Source organism: Dermochelys coriacea, chromosome 12 (assembly GCF_009764565.3).
Source record: "Dermochelys coriacea isolate rDerCor1 chromosome 12, rDerCor1.pri.v4, whole genome shotgun sequence".
NCBI lineage: Eukaryota > Metazoa > Chordata > Testudines > Dermochelyidae > Dermochelys > Dermochelys coriacea.
In genome coordinates this window covers 41,031,509-41,052,987 of record NC_050079.1, presented here as the reverse complement: position 1 = coordinate 41,052,987, position 21,479 = coordinate 41,031,509, and the positions used below count along the sequence as shown (strand labels likewise).

Genomic DNA, 21,479 nt, shown 5'->3' with positions numbered 1-21,479 from the left:
CTCTCTCCTCTACCAAATTTGGAAAAGTGAGCCAGATCTTTGGGGTTGGAGGAACCACAGCTCTCGTTTCTGCCCTATTGAGTCCAGCTGGGCTCCTGCACTGAAATTCAGATGCAGCCCGGAGAGGGGGGGATCTAACAGGCCTTTCTCTGGGTTACACCTGAATTTCATGGCCTGACAATGGAGCTGCTCCTGATTGTCATGTAAACCAGGCCAGCTGGAGCACACCTAGTGCTTCAGCTGACATGAGCCATGAGGGGCTTTGGCAGCCGCTTCCAAAATAAATTCCCTGCTTCGAGCCCAAAGTAGTAGTTTGGGCTGGTTTGCAGCTTTCATTCAGATCTGTGCTGTTGCTATTCCAGCATCCCACCTGTTATAAAAGTGCCAGCAGCCCCCTGGAAAAGGAAGGCTCCAACTCTGAGGGGTGCAGGGGGCTTGCAAGGGAGGGATTTCTTAAAAACAATCTCCCCCCAAAGCTGGAGCTGGTTAAACTCCTCCCCAGACCTCCAGCCCAGAGCTGCCCGGTCACCAGACTAAAAAAGCAGTCAGGTCATGATGCTAGCATGACACAATAAGGACTTGGGTAGTTTTAATCTAAGTCTTGAGGCAGCTCTAGGACATACACACTGCACCCTCCAGCTGTTGAGCCATTCTGCCCTTGTCCTGTACTTTTCATTGGTCGTGTAGCAGCTTTCTGTACTGTTAAAAAAACAAATGTATCCCCACCTGCCCAGCCGGGTGTGTCCAGTAGTTTCCTTGGTCTCCCACCTCGCTCAGCACCAGTGGCGCTACACCCAGCTGTGCACACCTGAAGTCGACAGGGGTTTGCATGCGAAGGGGACAATCAGAAAAGCATAGCTGCTGGGCCGCGCTCCTGCCCAAGGGGAAGGGGGTGATGTTCAGGAAGGCCTGGCTTTCAGCGTTCAACTGCTCTGTCGCTCAGCCCAGAGCTGGCATCAGCTCATGGCAGTTCTTTAGTCACGTTCATCATGGATCACAGAGCTGAACCCCTAGACCTGCTTAGGGGACCAGCTGGGAGTAAAAACATCACTCGTCACACAGGTGGGCTTGAATGGGACTTCTCAGGTCCATCTCACCCACCCCTCTGCACACCAAGGGTCAGTCCCCTCAGAGCCCCTCTCCAGGGATAATGCTCCTTTGAGTCAAAAGCAGTGGCTGTTGCAGGCGGCAGGCAGACCCCTCAACAAGAACTGTAAACTCTCACTTGGTTGGACATGGGATTTGATGCCTAATTTGGGCATTTTATGCAGAGGGTTAAAGCACTGGCCAGAGGTGGGGCAGGAGGGAGTTTGCCCTGCAAACCCTGGTATTCCAGTCCCTTCACCAGGGCCTCAGCTCCAGTGCTGCCCTGGGACCTGCTGTGCTCGTCACCTGCAGCCATTCAGCTGGTCACATGTGCTTGGGTCCCAGTCACTCAGGCCTGTGCAGAAAGGAAAGCGCTGACATGGGGAATGATCCCTCACCACACAGTGGGGTTGGGTTTATTTGGCACCCTGCATTAGAAATCACAACTCTGTAGTTATCAAAGCGGTAAAGGGGTCTGGACACGTGGCTGGATCACTGGAGACAATGACAAAGCTAGTTTTCCTTTGTGCTGCCCTCCCCCTCCCAAGCACACACTGCTGTGCCAGCTACACCATGTGAAAAGAAATACATTATAAATAATAATAATAGTCAGCTCCATCTTCTCCTTCCCTCCTTGCTCCCTACCTGCATGGCACCGCTGGAAAGGAAGGCAGGACAGCCGCAGTGGCGTGGCAATGTCACAAAGGGATTCCAGCAGAGTAGCTCGTGTTTATGGGTGATGAGTCCAATTCAGAGGGCTCCATTTACAAGCAAATATCTGATTTGTCTAACTGCCAGTGCCCCAAACTCAGCCTGCGATCTGATCAAGCAGGATTCTTCCCTTCCTCAGCCACAGGAATGGTGGGGTTCCAGGGTGCATTAACACCAGGCATGCAATTCCGCCTGCCTTCACATGATGCCCTTTGTGCCATTGGCACAGGCCTGCTGCTTCCAGTGGCGTAACAGACTGAATTTTGTGCCTAGCACAATGGGGTTCTGGTCCTTCGGGAGTAAAAAGCAGTAAATGCCTTTTCTCACCGCTAATCAGCAGATCTGACTTGGAACAAACAAAGAGTGGGCGGCTCTGCTGAGTAAGCCAGGGCCTCTTCCGCAGGCACTAGGCAGAGGAGAGCTGCAGGGTACCAGCTTCTTGTGCTTTGGAAGCGACAAATGTCAGAGAACCGCAGAGGACAGCTAGCAGACAAGGGGCGGAAACAGATTTGACAGTAGCTGCTTAGCCAGCAGAGCACACCCATCAGGGTGACATAAATGCAAAATGCTTCCAGGAGAACACAGCTGAGCCAAACCATGCGTCTGCAGTGTTTGGAGGAAAGACCCACCTGGTGCTCTCCAGGTGTTAGGAGTCAAATACTGATTACGAGGCAGTGCAGCCCAGGGCTGGCTACTGAAGTTTCAGTCTAGCCATAACCCTTGGGCAAGTTGCAGCCACACGGAGCACACAAAGCATTCTTCATACCTGTCCAGACCAAGTCATTGCTGCCACTTGGGCTGGGTTCTTGCTGCAACAGGCCTACACTCCACAGAAGGAACAACAGGCTCCTGGCTGCACAGCAGCTGGCTTGCCAGCCTCACTCCTGCAGAGGAAATTCAGCAGAGGCGCTTCTTACTGTATCTGAACTGGCAACAGTCGCCCAGCCCCAGGAGGGCATTTCTGCTAGGCCATTTGCTACATTTCAGAGCCTGGCACATCTAGACTCGTAGGTTTAGCTCCATAGCACCAGCCCGAGTCAGTGCTCCCCTCCACCCCCACACAGATGTGCCCAGCTCTGCCCCCCAGACAGTGGGTCCTGGAGGCAAGGAGCGAACCGGGCTCTGGAGTATGGACTGCAGTTCCTAAACCCAAGAAGGCTGGAACATGCTCCCAGGGGTGAATAGCTGAGCTTGACTCCCCTGCGGCCAGGGGAAGTGACTATACCAGGCAGAGGGGGATGTCAGCGTAACAGATCAGGGGTTATGCTGTCTGCATTTGCCTTCGTGAAATGGGAGTAAAGGGACTCCAAAGCTAAACGCTGATGGCTGCAGGGGAAGGTACTTCGAAGGCAGCATGTCTGCCATCCAGCGGCCTGGCTGGAGCGGCCTCCTCCAGCAGCAGAGGTGCTGCAATCTTTCAGTTGTGTTCCTGGCCGAGGGGCAGGAGTGAAGCATGGCACCGGCGCTAGGGAAGCCCAGCCTGCCGGGGGGCACAGGCCATTTGCAAAGCTACCTCCCACCACGAAAACGTCACCTTCTGAACTGTACTGGGGGTGTTGTCTGGGTTTGGCTGCAGATGCCCCTCCCCTCACAGCCCCCAGTGGCTGGGGCCTGCAGCATGAATGCTGCTCACTCAGGAGCCCATGGTCAGAGGGCTGGGCAGAGAAATGCCCTTTGCAGGGATGCTGCATGCTAACTGCCATGGCACAAAGCTCCACCATGCCAGAGCAGTGGCGCACCCAGGCCACGTCTATCTCCTGCATTGAACATGGCTGCACGCAAAGCAGGCATGGCAGGCAAAGCCCACGCCCTATCAGGGCACAGGCTCGACACAAGGAAGGAATCCACGTCTCAGCTTTTAGAAGCTAGGCCTCCCTTTCCACCCCATCGGCCTGAGCTAGGAACGCCCCGCCAGGAGAGAGGATCTAGCCCAGGAGAGAACTGGAGGCACACCAGGCATGTCTGGGCCAACAGCTATTCTGCTTTGATACATGGCTATAGGTGTCATAAAGACACCCCAAACCAAGAGACCCGCTGCCAGGCCCCCAGGAACTCACATGGCCAGTCACAACCCCCCCAGAACACGGGTCAGAGCTGGGGAACTTGACTACCAGCACTCCACACTGCCCCATGACTCACCGAGTCCTACAGGGCCAGAGTTACTCCTGCCAACATCCAACAGGGCGGGTGGGCCAGGCTAGGGAGCAGAGCCCACAGCAGCGTCACTTAATTAGCACCATTTTGTTAGCCCATTTCCAAGGAGCTCTTGGCTCCCCTGGAGCCGGGTGCCTTGGGCGAAGGGGGTCCTTTCTCAGCCTAGCACTGCAATGACTGCCCACAGGCAGGCTCTTTCTACCAGGCGCATGTGGCCGCGGCTCTGAAAGGCTCTTTGGACTTGTTCTGGCTCGTCTCCTAGACCTCTGTCCTTGCTCAGTCACTGCTTATGGACAGGGATACAAAGGCAAAGCAGGACTTTGCTGGAGCCCGGCTGCAACCCTGCAAAGGCTGGATGGAAGGCACTGAGGACAGGAACTCGCAGGGGAGGATCTTCCCCCATCTGCACACCCTCCCCTCCGCTTTGGCGTTGGCTCTTTTAACACCCCAGGGAGCCATAGGACATGCCCTGGGATCCTTGGCCTCCCTCATATAGGGCTGGCTGTGCTGGGGGGGGGGGTGTTACAGTTGGGGAGGATGCTGTGGTAGCACTAGGGTAACCCCATCCTAGACAGAGTCGCTAATCAGAGGAGAGCTGGCTCCTGGACAGCTCACCCTACTGCTTGCCTGGGCTCCAAGCCTCCGCCTCATGGCTGGGGAGTCCTTTCCAGCACCCTCCTGGGGTTGCTGGCTTTGGGACAGCTGCTGGGGAGAGGTGGATGCTGGCAGGAGCACGCTCCATCCACCCTGCACAGACTGAACAGGCCCACAGAGACTGGGCCATGAGCACCAAGAAAGCAGCTGCTGTACCGGCCAGTAGGAACGAGCACTTATCCTGACCGGGTGTGGCCGGAGCCAGTGTGTCAGCCAGCCAGGCCCTAGGCTGGCCCCTGCGGAGAGGAGAGGAGAGGGCGGGACCTACAGCTTTCAGAGGGAAAGCCAGTGCATCAGCCCTACCACGGCAGTGCAGGGGCCTTGCCTGCTGTTCCTATTTACAGACAGCCTCGCTCCTGCTCCGGCCTCCTGGAAGGCTCTGTCCGGTGTCAGCAGTATGCACTCAGAAAGGATCCCTGGAGACTGGGGCCCACCCAGCGGCAAGGGCTGGCAGCAGCTCTGGCACGGCTCTCACTGCTAGGAGGTGCTCTCCTGTGCTCTCTCCTCATCTCTCTCGCAGTTCCAGTCCTTCAGGCCCTCTGGGAGGGAGGTGTCTTCGTCCAAGCTCCCGGTGCCATCTACAAACTCCTCATAGGTGGATTTCTCTGCAAAGGGCCTGGGGCCCAGCAATTCAACCATGTCCACTTTCTCCAGCACTTCTTTCTCCAAGAGACGCTTTCCTACCTGTGGGGAAAATAAAATCATCACAGCCCAATTCCTCAGCCATCCCGCCTCTGCACTGGGAAGGCAGGGACATGTTCCCTGCCGCAAGTCGCACACTTCCCTACAGGCAAATGCCGTGTGCAGCTCCAGCATGCTGTGTGTCAGGGTGACAGAGAGACCCACCATCTCTCTTCCCTCCCATCAGAGTGTCCCATGCCAGTGTGGGAGGAGCTAACCCTCCAGCTGCTGATAGTGCAACCGGCTACCAGAGGCCCCTGGGCTGGCGCCCACTGGGGCATGGACCAGGGCCCGTTCACGTACCTTCTCCACCTGGTCGTGACACCGTGTCAGTAGCTCCAGGGTTCTTTCGTACGCAGAGTTGATGAGGCTTCGAACCTCCTCGTCTATCAGCTGGGCTGTCGCCTCGCTGTATGGTTTCTCTGTGAGCATCTCGCCCTGCTGCAGGAAGTCAAAGGAGACCTGGCCCAGCTTGTCACTCATCCCAAACTGGACGATCTGGAAGAGAGCAGCCCCGCTAAGCTGGCGAGCTCCACGGGGACGAGCAGAGCTGTTCCCATCCCCCGGGCAGAGACACCTGGCAGCACGGTGCTGCCACTGCTCCTGGCTCTGGGCATTACCTGGGCGTAGGCGCTCTGCGTCACCTTCCTCAAGTCATCCTGAGCGCCCGTGGTGATGCGCCCAAAGAACAGCTGCTCAGCCACCCTGCCGCCCAGCATCATGCACATGCGATCAAACAGCTGCTCCTTGGTGTACAGGTACTGCTCCTTGGGCAGGTACTGCGCGTAGCCGAGCCCCTTGCCCCTGGGGATGATGGACACCTGCAAGACACGAGGCACCTGGTGAGACTGGCCCCGCCGCCATGGCTCCGGGATTCTAAAATCTGCCTGCGAGAGGGAATGCTGGGGCCACCCCTGCCTCCTCTGCGGGAGCACCCCTTGAGCCTGGCTTTTATCCGGAGACACCAGAGCTAGCCAGAAGGGGCCTAAGACCCCAGAACAGCCTGGCAGACAATTAATGCCCTTGACACGGTCAGTGCAAGGGAGGGGTCCGGAACGCTGCCTGTGTGGTGCCCAGCACCCAGGGGCGCTCTCCTCCAGGGGAGGGTGGCCTGAGGCACAACTGGAACAGAAATGTTCAACAGCCTCCACAGCCGTCTGGCCCTGAGGGTATAATCCAGTCAACAGAGCGGGCCCATCCATGCTGCCGGCTTCTCATCCTGACCCGAGCCCCTCGCCGGTCACGCTTGGGGAGGGCGTGTTGTGAAGTTCCAGATCTGCCAGGCTCGAGACCAGAGCGATGGGAAAGCCCCATCAGGCTGCCACTGGGAAGCGGGAGCAGGCTAGACACAAACCTTTAGCAGGGGATCAGCATGCTCCAGGAACCACCCCACCACAGCATGCCCAGCTTCGTGATAGGCCACTGTGGTCCTCTCGTTTGGCTGCAGAACCTGGGTCTTCTTCTCGAGACCTGGACACAGGTTCAGGAGAGTCAGCGACAGTCATGGGTAGAGAGGTACCAGGACCCCATAGCTGAGAGCCAGAAAGCCTCCTGCCCCAGTGAAACAAACCCAGCTGTGTCCACAACACCCAGCAGGGAGAACCCCACTCCTCTCCTTTCCGAGCCAGGGACAGCACCTGCGGCCTTGGCTCGCTGGCTAGGGATGATTCCCGAGGCCCATCTTGCTCTTTAGGCTCGGGGGAGGCATTGGCCCCTCACGTTTCCCCCCTATAGGGATGTGCCTGGCCATGGGAGCTGCCAGCTCTCTGCAGTGGGTTTCTAGAACACAAGCTCAGGGGTTAGGAGCTCACAGCACTGCCGGGAGGTAAGTTGATGCTGTGCTGACTGAAGGGGCCACAGGAGGACGACAAGGAACCCCTGGACACCCCCGGCTGCGTGGGAGGACGGGAAGAGGAGAGCACAGGAAGGGACCCGGAACGTTAGTTCTCTCGAGCACCTCTTCTGCGGGGCTGGGCCAAGTTGCGGATGGCTGGAATCGCTGTTCCGAGCCACTGCAGGCCCAGGAGCTGCACGACCGTTAGCTCAGCAGGCTGAGGTTGCAGAGGACTGGGGGGCCACACTGAGGTTTGCACACGGCTCAGCAGCCCTGCTGCTTTCCATCCCCTGGGGAAAACTTGGTGCTTTTCATTCTAGCGCCTCAGCCTCCTCCATCAGCTGCAGCCCACGATTCTTCCCCGCTTGGCTGAGACTCCCCAGGGAGCACGTGGCTCTTCGTGCCATGCCTGGGAAGCTCTGCAGACACTACCCTCACCCTGCAGGGACCCACCCATTGCGTTCCCAGGCTAGCAGGAGTGTGCTCAGCTTAGCTCCTAGGCTGGGGGGGGCATCACCCCTAAGCCAAGTACAGGGGACACAGAGTCGACTTCCTGACAGCACCAGAGGTGGGTCCCCGACAGTTACGCCCTCTAAGAGGGGTGCCTGGGCATCTCCCTAAGACTCTTCCTTCCTCTCAGCTGGGAGCAGGGCCCGACCACCAGCTGAGCCTGGGCTAAGCCCCAGGGCCCTGGAGAACCCCACGTTGCCTAGCACATCGTCTGCCAGGCTCAGCAGAAGCCCCGAACCTTCTGAGTCAGTCTCTGCTCTAGCAGCAGAGCTGTCTGGCTGTGCGCAGGGCTAAAGCAAGCTGCAGCAGCCAGCAACACCCCGCGTGGTTCCCAGAATCCCCCTGTAGCCGCATCCCCCAGCAGAGCTCCGAGCTGGCCTCACCCCCAATGACTCTCTCGATGGCCTGCTCAAAGTGCTTCTCAGCAACAGAGGGATTCAAGTGGCGAGCAGCAATCAAGGCAGCCTCGTTGCAGACGTTGGAGATGTCAGCACCTATGGACAGGAAGGCCACGCCATCAGCCTAGTCCCCACGCACGCGTGAGGAGCCCAGACAAGCCAAGGCAGCTCGAGTGCCCCCCAGCCACAGCTCGGGACAGTCACAGCGAGAAACGGCCAGCAGGGCGAGCGCTACCTCTGCAGCACGGGGCACCACAGGAGCTGACCAGCATCGCCCAGGCTGCCAGGGCTCTGAGTGTCGAGCAGCGAACCCAGTGCCGGTGCAGCACTTGGGCTCCTGGGCACAGGAGGCACTTGGAACGTAGGGCTTTGCGGGGCTGGGACTAGACTGAACCCCCTGCTGGGAGGTTCCTGCTTCACCCCAAGTCCCCTCAGAGGAGGGTGCTGGACTCCTCAGTCACCCTGCCTCACTGGTGCCCGTGGAGCTGCGCTCCCCCGCCATTCACACACAGCTAACAGGCTCCCGCTACCCTCCCCTTGGCTAATGCCCCACCACAGCACAATTTCAGCAGCAGGACCGGCCAGGCAGACCAAGGCCCCTCTGCTCAGGTATCCCAGCTCCAATCCCTGAGGCTCCAAGGAAGGTGGAACCCCCCACCAAGCACACCTGACTGAGGGAGGCGCTCTGCATACGAACACAGCTCAGGAATAGTAGAGGCAAGTCCTCTGGCCTAGCAGCACCGCAGCATTCTCGTTCTTGCCTGTGTGCACATGTCACACCCCACTGGGGAAGGTCCCATTCACAGCCAAAACGGGACAGAGACCGAGAGAACGTGAGGCAGCACTGGGATCCCTCTGCCGTCCTGCAGAACAGGGCGAGGCCTGGCTGCCTTCTGCCACGGGGGCAGCACACTGATGTGCTAACTCAGCCCTCTGCAGCAGAGACAGAGAAGAAAACAGTGACTCCAGTTCACCGTGTATTGAACCCTGCTGGAGCTGGAAGCCTGCAGTGAATATTTACTGTGCAGCTCATGACCATGTCCATAACGGCAGGAGGCTCCCAGCTGCTCTGTCTAGGTACTTCCAGAGCCCCTTGGCATCTGTCCTCCCATCCCCGATCGGTTTCACAGCAGATCAGCCAATTGCTACAGCTCCCTCCCCCACGCCTCCTCCCACTGGGTATTTCCCTGCCACACACCAGTGAATCCTGGAGTCCATGCAGCCAACTTCCGAGCCAGGGCATCTCTGCTGATGCTTTCCTCCAGTTTCAGGGGCCGCAGGTGGACCTTAAAGATGGATGCTCTGCCTTTGATATCAGGCGGACCTGGATGAGAACAGAGCCGGAGAGGCTGTTTCAGAACTGAATAATGCAGGGCTCCTACTGCCAAACAAGCTCTCCACAGGAACGTCTTCCCCCCACCACCTCGTATCCTTGCCACACTGGACTCACTAGTTCAGGGGCCTTTTCTGCCTCAGGTTGGAAGAGAACACTCACAGCCATCTTTATTTACAATCAGCCGCCCTGAAGTGTCCCTGTTTCCCTGACAGAACAGTGATGCCTGTATCCAGAGCACCTCCAGTCACACAACGTACAGAGATCACTGCAGAGACCCCACGGACTGCGTAACAGCCCCACAGCAACATCACACAGCCAGGATGGTTCAGAAATGGCTGGGGGACTTGAAGGTGCACAGAACGGTGATGATGATGCCCCGAGGACAGCTAGAGCACCCAGGCCCACAAGCCGCTGTCCAGAGCCCTATGCAGTGTGAGCTGAGATGGCACCAGTGTTGTTCATGACCCCCTTTGGCACTGGGATTTTGCACACCCCACCACAGGGGCCTGCAGTAATGGATCTACCAGGCCAGGTTGGTCTTGCTTCCAGCCCTGCCCGTTTTATATTAACCCCCACTGGGCTCCCCCCACTCCTTGCAACTATCATTGAACTTCATGTTTACACAGAGGCCAGATGATCCTGCAACTTCCAGCCAAGCTGGGGGAAATTCAATCTGCTCCAGGGGGCAGCAGGCTCCCCATGCCAGGCAAGGCGAGAACCAGATCTCCCCACCCCGCACTCAGTGGCTCAGCAGCTGGTCCCCAGCTTTGTGAAGGCAGCGTTAGCAGCTGTAGGGCAAGATGCTAATGATCTTTCTCTACTGCTAATGATCAAGTCTAGGCTGGGGAGCAAGGGAGGAGGGCAGAGCCTGAAGCTGCCTGGGTTAGGCGTGGCAGACATTACCAATGTAAATCTGACGGTCAAAGCGCCCTGGTCTCATCAGCGCAGGGTCCAGAATGTCTGGGCGATTTGTTCCTGCGAGCACCACCACGTTGGTGCTGGAGTTGAACCCTAAACAGAGTGGGAGGAGGTCACACAGATACCGGCAGAGGACAAGGGGGGAAGGGAACAAGCAAAATGCACAGGAGACTGGGAGGGCCTGGACTGCCCAGCAGGCTGTGAGGGGCTCACAGCTTTCTCACTGTGTGGGCCCAGTAGGCCAGACAGATTCCACTGCTCAAGCCAGACCTTCTGCTTTCACTAGCTTTGAGCATAAGTCACTATCTAGGCTCTGAGCAGCCGTGCAGCGCCCCTCACCCTGCCATGTCTGGGAGCACCCAGCACTCTGGGCTGGGGCATTACCAGCGAGTTTCTAAGGAGCGCCCTGATGCCCTGCCACAGGCTGCTTTAGTTGGGGTCGGTCCTGCTTGGAGCAGGGGGTTGGACTAGATACCTCGTGAGGTCTCTTCCAACCCTAATCTTACTCACCGTCCATTTCGACCAGCAGCTGGTTCAGGGTGTTCTCCTGCTCGCTCTGCCCCCCGAAGTTCCCCCGGCCCCGCTTCCGGCCGACGGCGTCAATCTCATCGATGAACAGGATGCAGGGGGCATGTTTGCGGGCCAAGGCAAACATGTCCCGAACCTGAAACAGCCACACACAATGGGTCCACTGGGGTTCCAAGGCTCTGGACAGGCCTCCACTGGCCACTGCCTTTCCACAGGGATGGGATTCAGTAGGGCCTCTGCAGAGCCAGTTACCCTCTCCGCACCATTGTCCCCAGAGACGGAGCATCCAGAGGCTCCCTAGGCACGGCTCTGACTGGTTTGGGATGCTCCTGCCAGGGCCGAGAGGGAAGGAGGACAACAGCACCAAGCTAACCCCTCCCAGGGGCTCCAGGCCGGGCCTGCAAAGAGACCTGCCGCAGCCCTGGCCCATCAGCCCGTGCAATGCATGCACTGTCCCGAAGCACCAACGAGCCAAGGGGGCTCACATGAGCCTGCGGCTAACACAGCTGCCCTGGACCTGGAGGAGCCAGGTCCAGCTTTTGCTCGACACTCCTTTCTCCTTGCAAAAAGCCTTGGGAATGGAACCAGTGGGAATGGATTGCTCGAGCTGAAAGGACCACACTGCTGGGCTCTCCACTGCAGCAGGAGGCTGGTGGGATGGGACTCAGAGATGCCCCATGGCGCACACATCTTCTCCCCCAACCCTCGAGCCAGCCTTGCACAAGGGGGTGACGATGGGTCAGTAGGAGCAGCTACACTTGGGGGAGGGGGGAGGAAAGTCCCAAGCCATCCCTTCATGGCCTGCTCAGAACCGCCAGTGCCAGCTCCACTGGCTAAAATGTGCCTCCTTCCTGTGCTGTGTGCTTGGGCAGCCTACTCGTCACTTCCCCATCCCCCGCTTGCCAGCAGGCCCAATGTGACGAAGCGGGACTGTTCTTAATGTTTCCTCTGAATAGTGTGGGGTGCCTCAGTTTCCCCTATGCAGTTCTTAAGTCTCTAGGTGGTGGGAGAAGGGTGTATGATCATTGCAGAGCCCTAGAGGGCAGGTGTGTGCAGGGGTCTGGACACAGAGAATGGCCTACACCCTGTTTCCTGGCCACTGATGGCCTGGCCCTTCCCCCCTGCAAGGTGAGAGCTAAAGGGTTGGAGAACAAAGGAATCCAGTGACCTCCTGGCCTGGGAAAGGGACAAAGCCCAGAGGAGGAGGGGATGGAGAGAGTTTCAGTTTGGGGCTGGCTGGGGACATGGAGTGAAGTGCAGGCACGGTTGTCTGGCTCACTGCCCCCACAAAATGGACCCGGCTGAGGGGTCCTGTTCTCTGCACCTACAAGCTCTGTGTTAGACCATGTTCCTGTTGTCCAATAAACCTCTGTTTTACTGGCTGGCTGAGAGTCATGTCTGACAGCAGAGTTGGGAGGCAGGACCCTCTGGCTTCCCCAGGACCCCGCCTGGGCGGACTTGCTGTGGGAAGCGCACGGAGGGGCAGAGGATGGTGAATGCTCCGAGGTCAGACCCAGGAAGGGGGCAGCCGGGTGAGCTGTGTGTCCTGCAGACAGGCTACTCCCAGAAAGGAGACTTCCCCAGAGTCCTGCCTGGCTTCGTAGAGAGCAGTTCCAGAGCATCACCCAGGGACTCCGTGACACCCAGCTGCTGCAAGTGGGAGCCCTGCACCCAGCCAGCCCTTGCCTGCCCAGCCCCAGACAGGAGACAAAGAGCCAGTACTGGAAGAGAGGCTAGAGCCCAGCTGCCCTCCTGTCCTGCCACCACCCAGGGAGACCCACGCCCCCCAGGCTCTCATGGCAGCTAGGAGCCTCCCCCACCATCTAGCTCCAGCACCAGAGATGACCCCTGCAGAGGGGACTTGCGCTTCCCCCGGGGAGCCCTCGTGAGCTGCGCTGCCGCAGACTTACCCGGGCGGGCCCCACACCCACAAACATCTCCAGGAACTCCGAGCCATTCACCGAGATGAAGGGAACGTTGGCTTCTCCCGCCGTTGCTTTGGCCAGGAGGGTTTTCCCAGTGCCTGGCAGGCCCGTGAGTACAGCACCCTGCAGCAGAGACAACAGAGACCAGCGCTAGCGTGGGACCGTCAGCAGGGCTGACAGTCAGAACCCTGCTGGCAGCAATGCCGCCAAGGCTGCTCCAAGCGCCCTGTCACCTGGTGCCCCAGGGCATGTCTAGGGACTGGTTCCCTCCCAGCAGCCTCCGCTAGAATCACTCGTAACAGGCCTGGCCCGCAGGGAGAGACCTGGCAGTGTGTCGGCAGAGTCCAGCACTGCTAGCACATAGGGCTCCACAGCAACTAGTATCACCAGACAGCGCCGTGCCACAGGGCCCGAGGGGAACTGGGTCATTAGGCTCTGAGCTGGCTTCTCAGGGCCAGCAAGGGAAGAAAGCTAAGACAGTGTGTCCATGTGCGTGCACAGGGGCCTGCTACACATCCCCTGCCACACCCCCCCACGCCTTGCGCTGTGCACCCCCTGGTGCCTCCTACGTCTCAGAACAGCACCGTCACCGGCACTTACCCTGCACTTACAGGTGCAACTAAGCCCTGCCCACACCAATGGCATTATCGTCCCTGTGGTAACTAACGTACATCCCAGGGGAAAAGAGAGGCGGCTAAACCCACAAGTGCCAGACGCACCAGCACTGCACAGCCCAGCACTGTGTAGCGCCGCGCCGGGCTGGCAGGCATCCGTGAATCCGAGTGTCCCGGCTGCACAGCTGTGAAAGCTTCAGTGCTCCTCGTGGTGCCAGACACTCACAGCACCCCCTCTCCGCCCCCTGCTGATAAACACTCCCCACCATCTGCGACAAGGGAACCCATCTGTAGGCTGAGTTACTTGTTCAGCATGGCTCAGGCATGGGATACAGGCCACAGGTCTGGACAAGCTGCCCTCTGCCATTCCTTGGGCCCACCTTTCCTCACTCTTTTCTCCGTTAGTCACAAAGCTGAGCTCAGAGTCCTGGACCTCTTGGAGCCCCCAGGACAGCGCTCCAACTGCTCAGCCCCTCCCTGAGACGGCACCTTTGGGATCTTGGCACCCAGGTCCTGGTATTGTTTGGGGTTTTTCAGGAAGTTCACGAACTCCATGATCTCCATCTTGGCTTCCTCGCAGCCGGCCACGTCTCGGAACTGCACGTCGACGTTGTCTTTCAGGATCTTGGCTGTGGTCTCGCCAACGCTGAAGAGCCCACCCCCTCGTCCTCCGCGCCCGGCTCCCGTTGGCCCGCGTCTCAGAGTGAACAGAAGGAAGCCAACCAGCAGCAGAGTGGGCACCATGCTCATGAGGAATGTGCTGGGAGGGGAGAGAAGCACAAGCCACCGTCACACAGCAGCAATGGTGCAGCAGAGCACCCACAGCCAGCACGGGCATGAGCCGCTCCCCCGGCTGGCACTCACCCGTCACTCTCCGTGGTGTAAATCACTGCGACCCGCTGAGCACCTTCCATTCCCAGCTCCAGCTGGGCAGTCTCCAGGTTCCGTTCAAAGGCATCGACGCTTCCGATGTTAAACCAGACATACCCCTGCAGGGACCAGGGACAGACCCGGAGCCAGTCAGTCACTGCATCGGCCTCCGCCCCCCCACCCATGGGCAGGATCCCCGGCTGGGCCAAACAAGCCACCAGCAGGACCAAGCGCTGCCCCCTGCCTGCTGTACTCACAGAGCTATCAGAGGCCTCTCCACCCTCCCTGGGCACAACAGCAATGTGCAGAGCGCGCACTGCCTCCACTCTGAGGGCAGGGATGATCTGTGGCCCCACAGCCCGGCTTGTGCCGTGGGGCTCTGTACAGGGCATGCTAACCTGGGGGCTTTCCTCCCCGAGTTCTTTGTGTGCTGAGACCCCTCCTCCCCCACACCTAGGAAATAATCCCATTACCTCCGAGGTCACACCCGGCACGAGGACCACGCGCACAAACTGTTTGTTCACCACTTCCAGACGGTCCACCTAAGACAGACAGAGAGACAGACAGGCAGACGATGAGACAGCCCCTCCCTAGCCCCATCCCCCACCCCGGCGAGCCAGACCCCGATGGCACCGCCCATCCCCCACCCCGGCGAGCCAGACCCCGATTGCACCGCCCATCCCCATCGCCCGCCCCGGTGAGCCAGCCCCCCCAATCGCACCGCCCATTCCCCACCCTGGCGGTACAGACCTTGTTTGTAAAGGGGCAGCTGCTCTCCCGGGAGTAATTACTAGACACCCTGGGGGAGCTGGCAGCCACAGGCAACAGTCCTTTTAACCCAACCCCATCGGAAAGGGGAGGGCGCAATGAAAGCCTGTCTACGCTCCCCGGATGGCAGAGCCCCTGTGATAGGCTCAGGCCACCCTCATCCCCCCAGCTATGACAAACTCTGAACGTTGTCCATCCAGCAGCAATCCCAATAGCGCCTCAGCCGGGACCAGCCGAATGGCATCAGCACTGTGGGGAGCGGGCAGCAAGGGCAGTTATGCAAGTATGGTGAGGGGCTCCCAGCCCAACAGCAGAGCAGCACCAGGACACAGGTCTGGGGAAGTCTCCACGTGCCACCTTACTGAGAGAGAGAGCCCCTACCTGGGGCTTCCCATAATTACTGGGGCCCGAGAAAGCAGGGCACAGAGCCAGTCTCCAGGGAACAATTGGGGGGGGGTGTCTGTTCACATAATACGCTAGCTTTAAGGTAGGCTCCACAGGATGCACACAACAACCCAGAAGCCCCCAATATTCCGATGTACTTGGTGGCCAGCGCAGAGCACTGATGGCCAGGAGTGTTCTGGGGCTCTCCTGATAAGAACAGATGGGAGAAGTGAGCTCAGAATCTCTGCCTCCTTAGACAGACACATGGAGACACTGACACCCTTCCAGACCTCATAGTTGTGTTGAAACACTGGACAACATGAACCAAGCATAAATGGACACAGAGATGCTTGCATGACTCTGCAGAAAACCTAAAACAACGACTTGGAAGTTGAAACCGCCCCATTATTAATGAGGTGTTAACTCTGAATCCTAAAGATGGTAACTTGTGCCACACTGAAAACTGAAATTTTGGAGACAGCATAAAATAGACAAAATCAAAATAAAACAACAGAGGCTCTGGCAGGAACTGCATTATTAACGCAATACATCCCTCCCCTCTAGTTATATGAAGCTGCTGCAGAACCTAGGGACCTTGCCCCAGGATTTAGAGGCAGTTGGCACAGGGCACACAAGGCCTTGCAAGTTACATGCTAGAGATAAAGGGCAGCCCACGGCTAGTGTGGGAGCCCTCACACAGGATCATTTGATGTGTAACACCCAGTCCTCTGGGAACAATTGGCAGGAAGTGAGGAATGGGGGTAAAGGGGTGCCCATGCTCTGATAACGGGGCTCTCCCTGATCAAAACAGAAGTTGCCCCGACTCCAGCCTCAGAATGGTGCCTGAATAGTCACTGCTTTCCAGAGACCCTCTGGGGGTGGTTTCCCCCAGCCTAAAGACAGCAGGATTCAGAGGTGACTTGGTAGCCCAAGCACCGTGCTAGTAACAAGTGGACAAATGGGAAAACCGTGCACAATGAGCCAGGAGAGAGCCAATTTCCTCACCAATCCTCTAGCCAAGTAGTAATGGACAAAATGCTTCCAGTTGATTTCTCTGCCAGGATCTCGCCAAAAAAAATAGAGGAATCCCACGGCAGCGCCTGCCCCCATGACAGCCAGGTAGCCGAAGTTCTTGTCATCCCAGGGGAACTCTCCCTGGGGTGGAGGAAAGGAAAGAACACTAAAAGTCAGCAGCCTGATTCCAACCGGGAAATAAACATCCAGCATTCAGAATTAGCCTGGGAGCAACTGTCAGTTCCTTGCTGCCCCCTGTCCTGACAGCCAGCCCCACAGTGCTGCTGAACGATTCAGAGCAGGCTGCTGGCACACCAGGTTCGAAAGGGGTGCACAATTGCTCTAATTGTGAAGAAATAGCCAGTGCATCTGTGCTGCAGCCCCACCCTGATCTCCGAACGCGGAGCCTGTCCATGCTGAGTGCTCACATGTAGAGCTGGAGCCCAGTGCATCAGACTAGAGTCAATGCCTGCACTTGTGCACCAGGGTGCAGTTGGGCCTGCGCCCCCAGACTCTGCCTGAGAAGGGACACGCTGGCAGCCTGAGCTCTGATCTGAGGTGCTGCCCAACCAACCCACAGGAAACACCAACCATTCGCACCTCGAACGTGGAGGTGTGGCCTGCAGAGTACAGGTCCAGGATGCCTTGGCCACCCGACCAAGAAGGAACACACAGTCTTCACTAGCCACACCTCTGGCTCTGGGCTGCGTGTCACATAGTTTTATTCATGCCTCCTTTCCAAGGTAGCCCCCCACCCCACCGTCTCACAGAGCTAATGTTAATCCTGAAAGAAAAACTACACCTAGATCCTGGCAAGCAGAGCTCCTTCCAACAGAGAAATTCTGCACCGTTTTTAGTTACTTTAGGCAAAAAGCAAAAGGATTTATAATCCAGGTTTGTAACCCTCACAGGAAACTCCAACGACTCTGAAAGAAGGAAGCCGATGCAATTAGTGACTTCTGTCACATATCTAACTACAGCACTGCCATTAAAATACCCACGTATTAGCAACAGGAAATTACTAGTTCAGATCGTTCATGTCAATATTCTATCAATTCACCACTGTCCTGAGGGGAAAGTTCACCCTGCACATTCCAACCACCACCTTCGCCCTGCCCTATGGGACAGGCTAAAGAACTCTTTCAATCCAAACGTCCCTCACTTGTGAGTCTGGGCTGTGGGTCAGCACTAAGGTTCCCCCTGGCATTTGTAGAGTTTTCACATGGATACTGTCCTTAGCCAAGGGAACATTTCCTGCAGTCGCTCATTTCCTGTCTCTTCAGTGCTTGGGTATTTTGAGTGGCAATGCTATAGGTAGGCAATGCTATAGGTAGGCATGGTACCTAAGGATTATACAGCGATTTCAGCTTCCTTAACCCTGAGTTAATTAAGTCTGTGTTTAGGAATTTCCTATTTTTTAAAAACCAAACCCACACAAGGAGCAGTGAGTCTGACTGGCAGGAAAATCTTTACATCAGGGGTCTCAAACTCAAATGACCAAGAGGGCCACATGAGGACTAGTACATTGGCCCGAGGGCTGCACCACCAACCACCTGCCTCCCGCTGCCCTGGCCCTGCCCCCACTCCACCCCTTCTATGAGGCCCCACCCCTTCCCTGCCCCCATTCCAACTAAGCCCTGGCCACGGCAGCCCTGTATGTGCTTTGCTGTGGAATATTATATCTGCAGCTTGCAATGGATATTGTATTCCCATGGCTGCTGCTGGGGCACAAACAGAAACGTTTCTGACACAGGGTCCAAAGTGACGGTTATGGTGAGTGACTGTGGTGAACATTACGCTGGAGCGATCTGAAGGAAGAGCCAGACAGCAGATTTACACTGCAAACAGGGAGTCACTTGAACCACTAAACTAATGAAGAGATTTACATGGGACTTTCCAGGCAATTCAGTCTGCCCCTGAAGAGACAGGGTGATGAACCCTGTGGGGACTGAGACTGATTTTCGGAATGAACAAAGGGACATAATCCTTCTGGAACCTTAACTGTCATTGCCCCCGTAACAAAGCTTCAAACCTTCCACATGCGCCTCCACCACCCAGAATCCTCCTTCTTCCCTCCTCTCTTGCCACCACCTCCTCTGCCATCTCTCCCATGACCGAGATCTTTTGGATCAGGGAGGCCTAGGGAAAAGAAAGGTGCATTAAGACAGACAATGGGCTTTGAGAAGAAACATAAAGAAGCCCAATTTCCTCATCCCGTTCACAGGACGAACAGACAGCCCATTTATTAAATAAGCCAGCCCTGTTTGGAAGGTCTAATGAAAACAGTATTTAAAAAGAGGTTGACAGAGCAAGCGAGATAAAGCCAATTGTACTCAGAAACCTACAGAGCAATGGGGATTTTACAGATCTAAATTGAGGTGCATCAGCAGATCCTATGGAGGTGGGCAGGACTAGAATAGAGAGAGTTGGGTGTCAAGACAAGGGCTGAATTCTCAGAGAAGTGGTGGTGGGGAAACATATGACTCATGGTCATGGACTATGCGAGTATTTTACACACATCCACATTGTAGCAATCACTATCCAGGCCCTCACTAAAACTCCCACTCCTGAGCATCTTTAGAAAACCTAAGGACCAGTCCTGGAGGATTTAGGACTGTTTACCTTTAGTCTCATGACCATCCTCTGCTGGGCCGGAACTTCTTCCATTCTTCTTAAAATACTTCTCAAAGCCTTAAAGAAAAAGTGATTGTGTTTTGGTTATTTAAAGGTACAGGGACACTGGACAGACACTGTCCAGTCAAAGAGCCCCCTCTCTTTATAGGGGAAAGATTCTGGGCAAACCAGGAAGACACTAAACCAAAACCAAAAGGTGAGGGGAAATGATTTTGATGACAGCCTTCTGAATGGACTGCAGGGGGCAGATTAGTATCTACACAACTGGAGAGAAGGAGGTTACAATAGTCAATACCACGTAGAGCACGTAGTTTTACATTTATTTACCAAACAGCATTGTCCAAGAAAGAAGATCTCTGCTTCTGGGATCTAACTTGGACAGATCGATCCAAGGGAAGGAAGAAACACCTGCTAGCTAGTATGTTGCTGCCTCCGTAGAGGGAAGGTCTCTGCACAGAGGAATGCCTTGCATTGCACTCTTTGAAAGTCTACAGACAACACACCCTGATCTCTGGCTCAAAGGCTGAATGCAGACTAAGCCAGGAGAAGGACTCACTCGGCTCACATCGGTTAACTTCGACTATCCCACTGCACAGGGGAGTTCTGGAGAAAAGGTGCCCCAACATTCAGGTTTGAGGTGATTTTGTGGGGATATAGATTAGGGCAGCAGGCAAGAGCCCTGCAACACAATGCTTATCAAAGGGCCATGAGCAGCTTGAATCTAGGCAGTTGCAGAGAGTGAGTTACAGTGAGGTTTGGGGCCTGCCCGAGTCCCCCTGCCAATTTACCTGGATTTATAGCCACATGAACCTCAGCTGTTACCCAAAACACACATTAAAAAAACCCTACCCTTAAACAGAAGTGTGATTTTTAAGCTGATGACATCCCTTTAACATCACTAGGGGGCTATTAATAATAATAATAGTAATAATAGGCCCAGGGCCTGCCAAGCGATGTACACTATTAGATATATTATGGTAGCACCTGGGAGCCCTAATCACGGCCCAGGACCCCATGCGGCCAGACAAAGTACAAACACAGAATAAAAAAATCGATACCTGACCCAAGGAGTTCAGCCAGATCTTCTGTTCCCCATTGTTTTAGATCTTTAATGATCCTTAGACCTGTAGCAGCAGCCCACCTTCTGTGTGCAGTGTTGTTCTACAATCCATTCCCAAGCCCCTTTCGCTCAGGGCTTGCATTTGCTCTCTCCTTGTTTAAGGTCTATATCCCTCTGCCAACCACAGCTACACTAAGAAAGCTAGTGAAGTAAAAGGTCCTACAAATAGTCTTGCTAAAGACACATACCTTTGGGTGGTTTTGAGCAGAGCCATTGCCAAGAGGATGCTATGCTCTCTGGATAGTCCTGCTGCAGGGTGCGGATCCCCTTGAGCCACTAGAACAGAAAAAAGAGTAGTCTCACGTACACCATTGACACAGGACTGTACTGGCTCTCCGGGGGCAGGCACCCCGCAGAATGATCAGAGTGCTACGGTGCTCCAACTACCTTCTGGGACCGCAGGCAGCCCACACATAAGCTAGAGCAGCGCCGAGGCTGCTCTAACTGACAGTAGGAGCCATGCAGACCCAGCACGCCAGGAGGCACAAAGCAACCCTCGTCCCACCTCCCCAGTCCTGCATGCAGTGTTCCTCAGCTGGACCCTGACTTAGCCCCTCGGCGCCGGCTCTGGCAGGGCCCAGGAGACTGGGCACTGAACTAGGCCTTGCCTCGGTGCCCGGGCTGGCAGAGGACGGGCCTGGTGTCCATGCAGCTAGCGCTGGGGGTGGGGGTGCCAAGCCTGGGGGGCTCTGTGGGCAGCTGAAGAACTCGGAGCATCCCGGGAGGGGCAGGAGAGGCCGGGCCCTGCCCCCAGAGCACCGCGATGGGGGGAGGGAGGGCAGAGGGCGCAAGGGGCGGGACGTTCGCATCGTTCACAGCTGTGTACCTCTCCCACCCACAGCCTCGTTCTAACAACCAGACCACGCCCCCTGAGGAGCGCTTCTCTCCAGCCATAGTGACGTCATCACCGCGCCGGGCGCGCTCCGATGACATCATCGGGGCGACGGTTAGCGCCGTTGCACAGGCATACGGAGCCGTACGTTTTACGACAGTGCCGGAAAAGAAACCGTCGCCTCTCACCTGCCGGATCGGTGCCAGCTCCCTGAGCCCAGCCCCTGTGTGCGTCCGGCAGCCCCCTCGCCACAGGGCAGCGAGAGGCGGCACCAGAGTCCCCGACGCGAGCCGACGAGCCATTCCCCACGGGTTCGCCGCGCCTTGACGCGCATGCGCAGAGTTCACTCCCGCGAAGCCTGTGTGCACATGCGCCTTGCCCCTCGTCCTGGGCCGGAAGCAACTGACGCCGGGGGAGGGACAGGAAAGGCGCCCCGGGGGGCCCGGCAAGACATTCCGGGTAGGGACGAGCGCTGGGGCCTTTGGTTCCGGCCTGCCCAGAGCGTACT

At 56.9% G+C, this 21,479-nt stretch overlaps 1 protein-coding gene across 1 annotated transcript; it reads right to left on the bottom strand.

The window, feature by feature from the left end:
- Nucleotides 1–1,473: 1,473 nt before the first annotated feature.
- LOC119841433 (AFG3-like protein 1) lies at nt 1,474–21,440 on the bottom strand. The gene is given in 18 exon segments (XM_038368876.2): nt 1,474–5,289; nt 5,590–5,784; nt 5,907–6,107; nt 6,641–6,756; nt 8,014–8,124; nt 9,227–9,352; nt 10,268–10,375; nt 10,793–10,946; nt 12,721–12,858; nt 13,839–14,109; nt 14,214–14,338; nt 14,693–14,761; nt 16,377–16,526; nt 18,418–18,524; nt 19,008–19,076; nt 20,328–20,415; nt 21,160–21,356; nt 21,359–21,440. Coding segments are annotated over 18 exon segments (2,499 nt in total). The 5' UTR covers nt 21,426–21,440; the 3' UTR covers nt 1,474–5,082.
- Between the last annotated feature and the right edge of the window lie 39 nt (nt 21,441–21,479).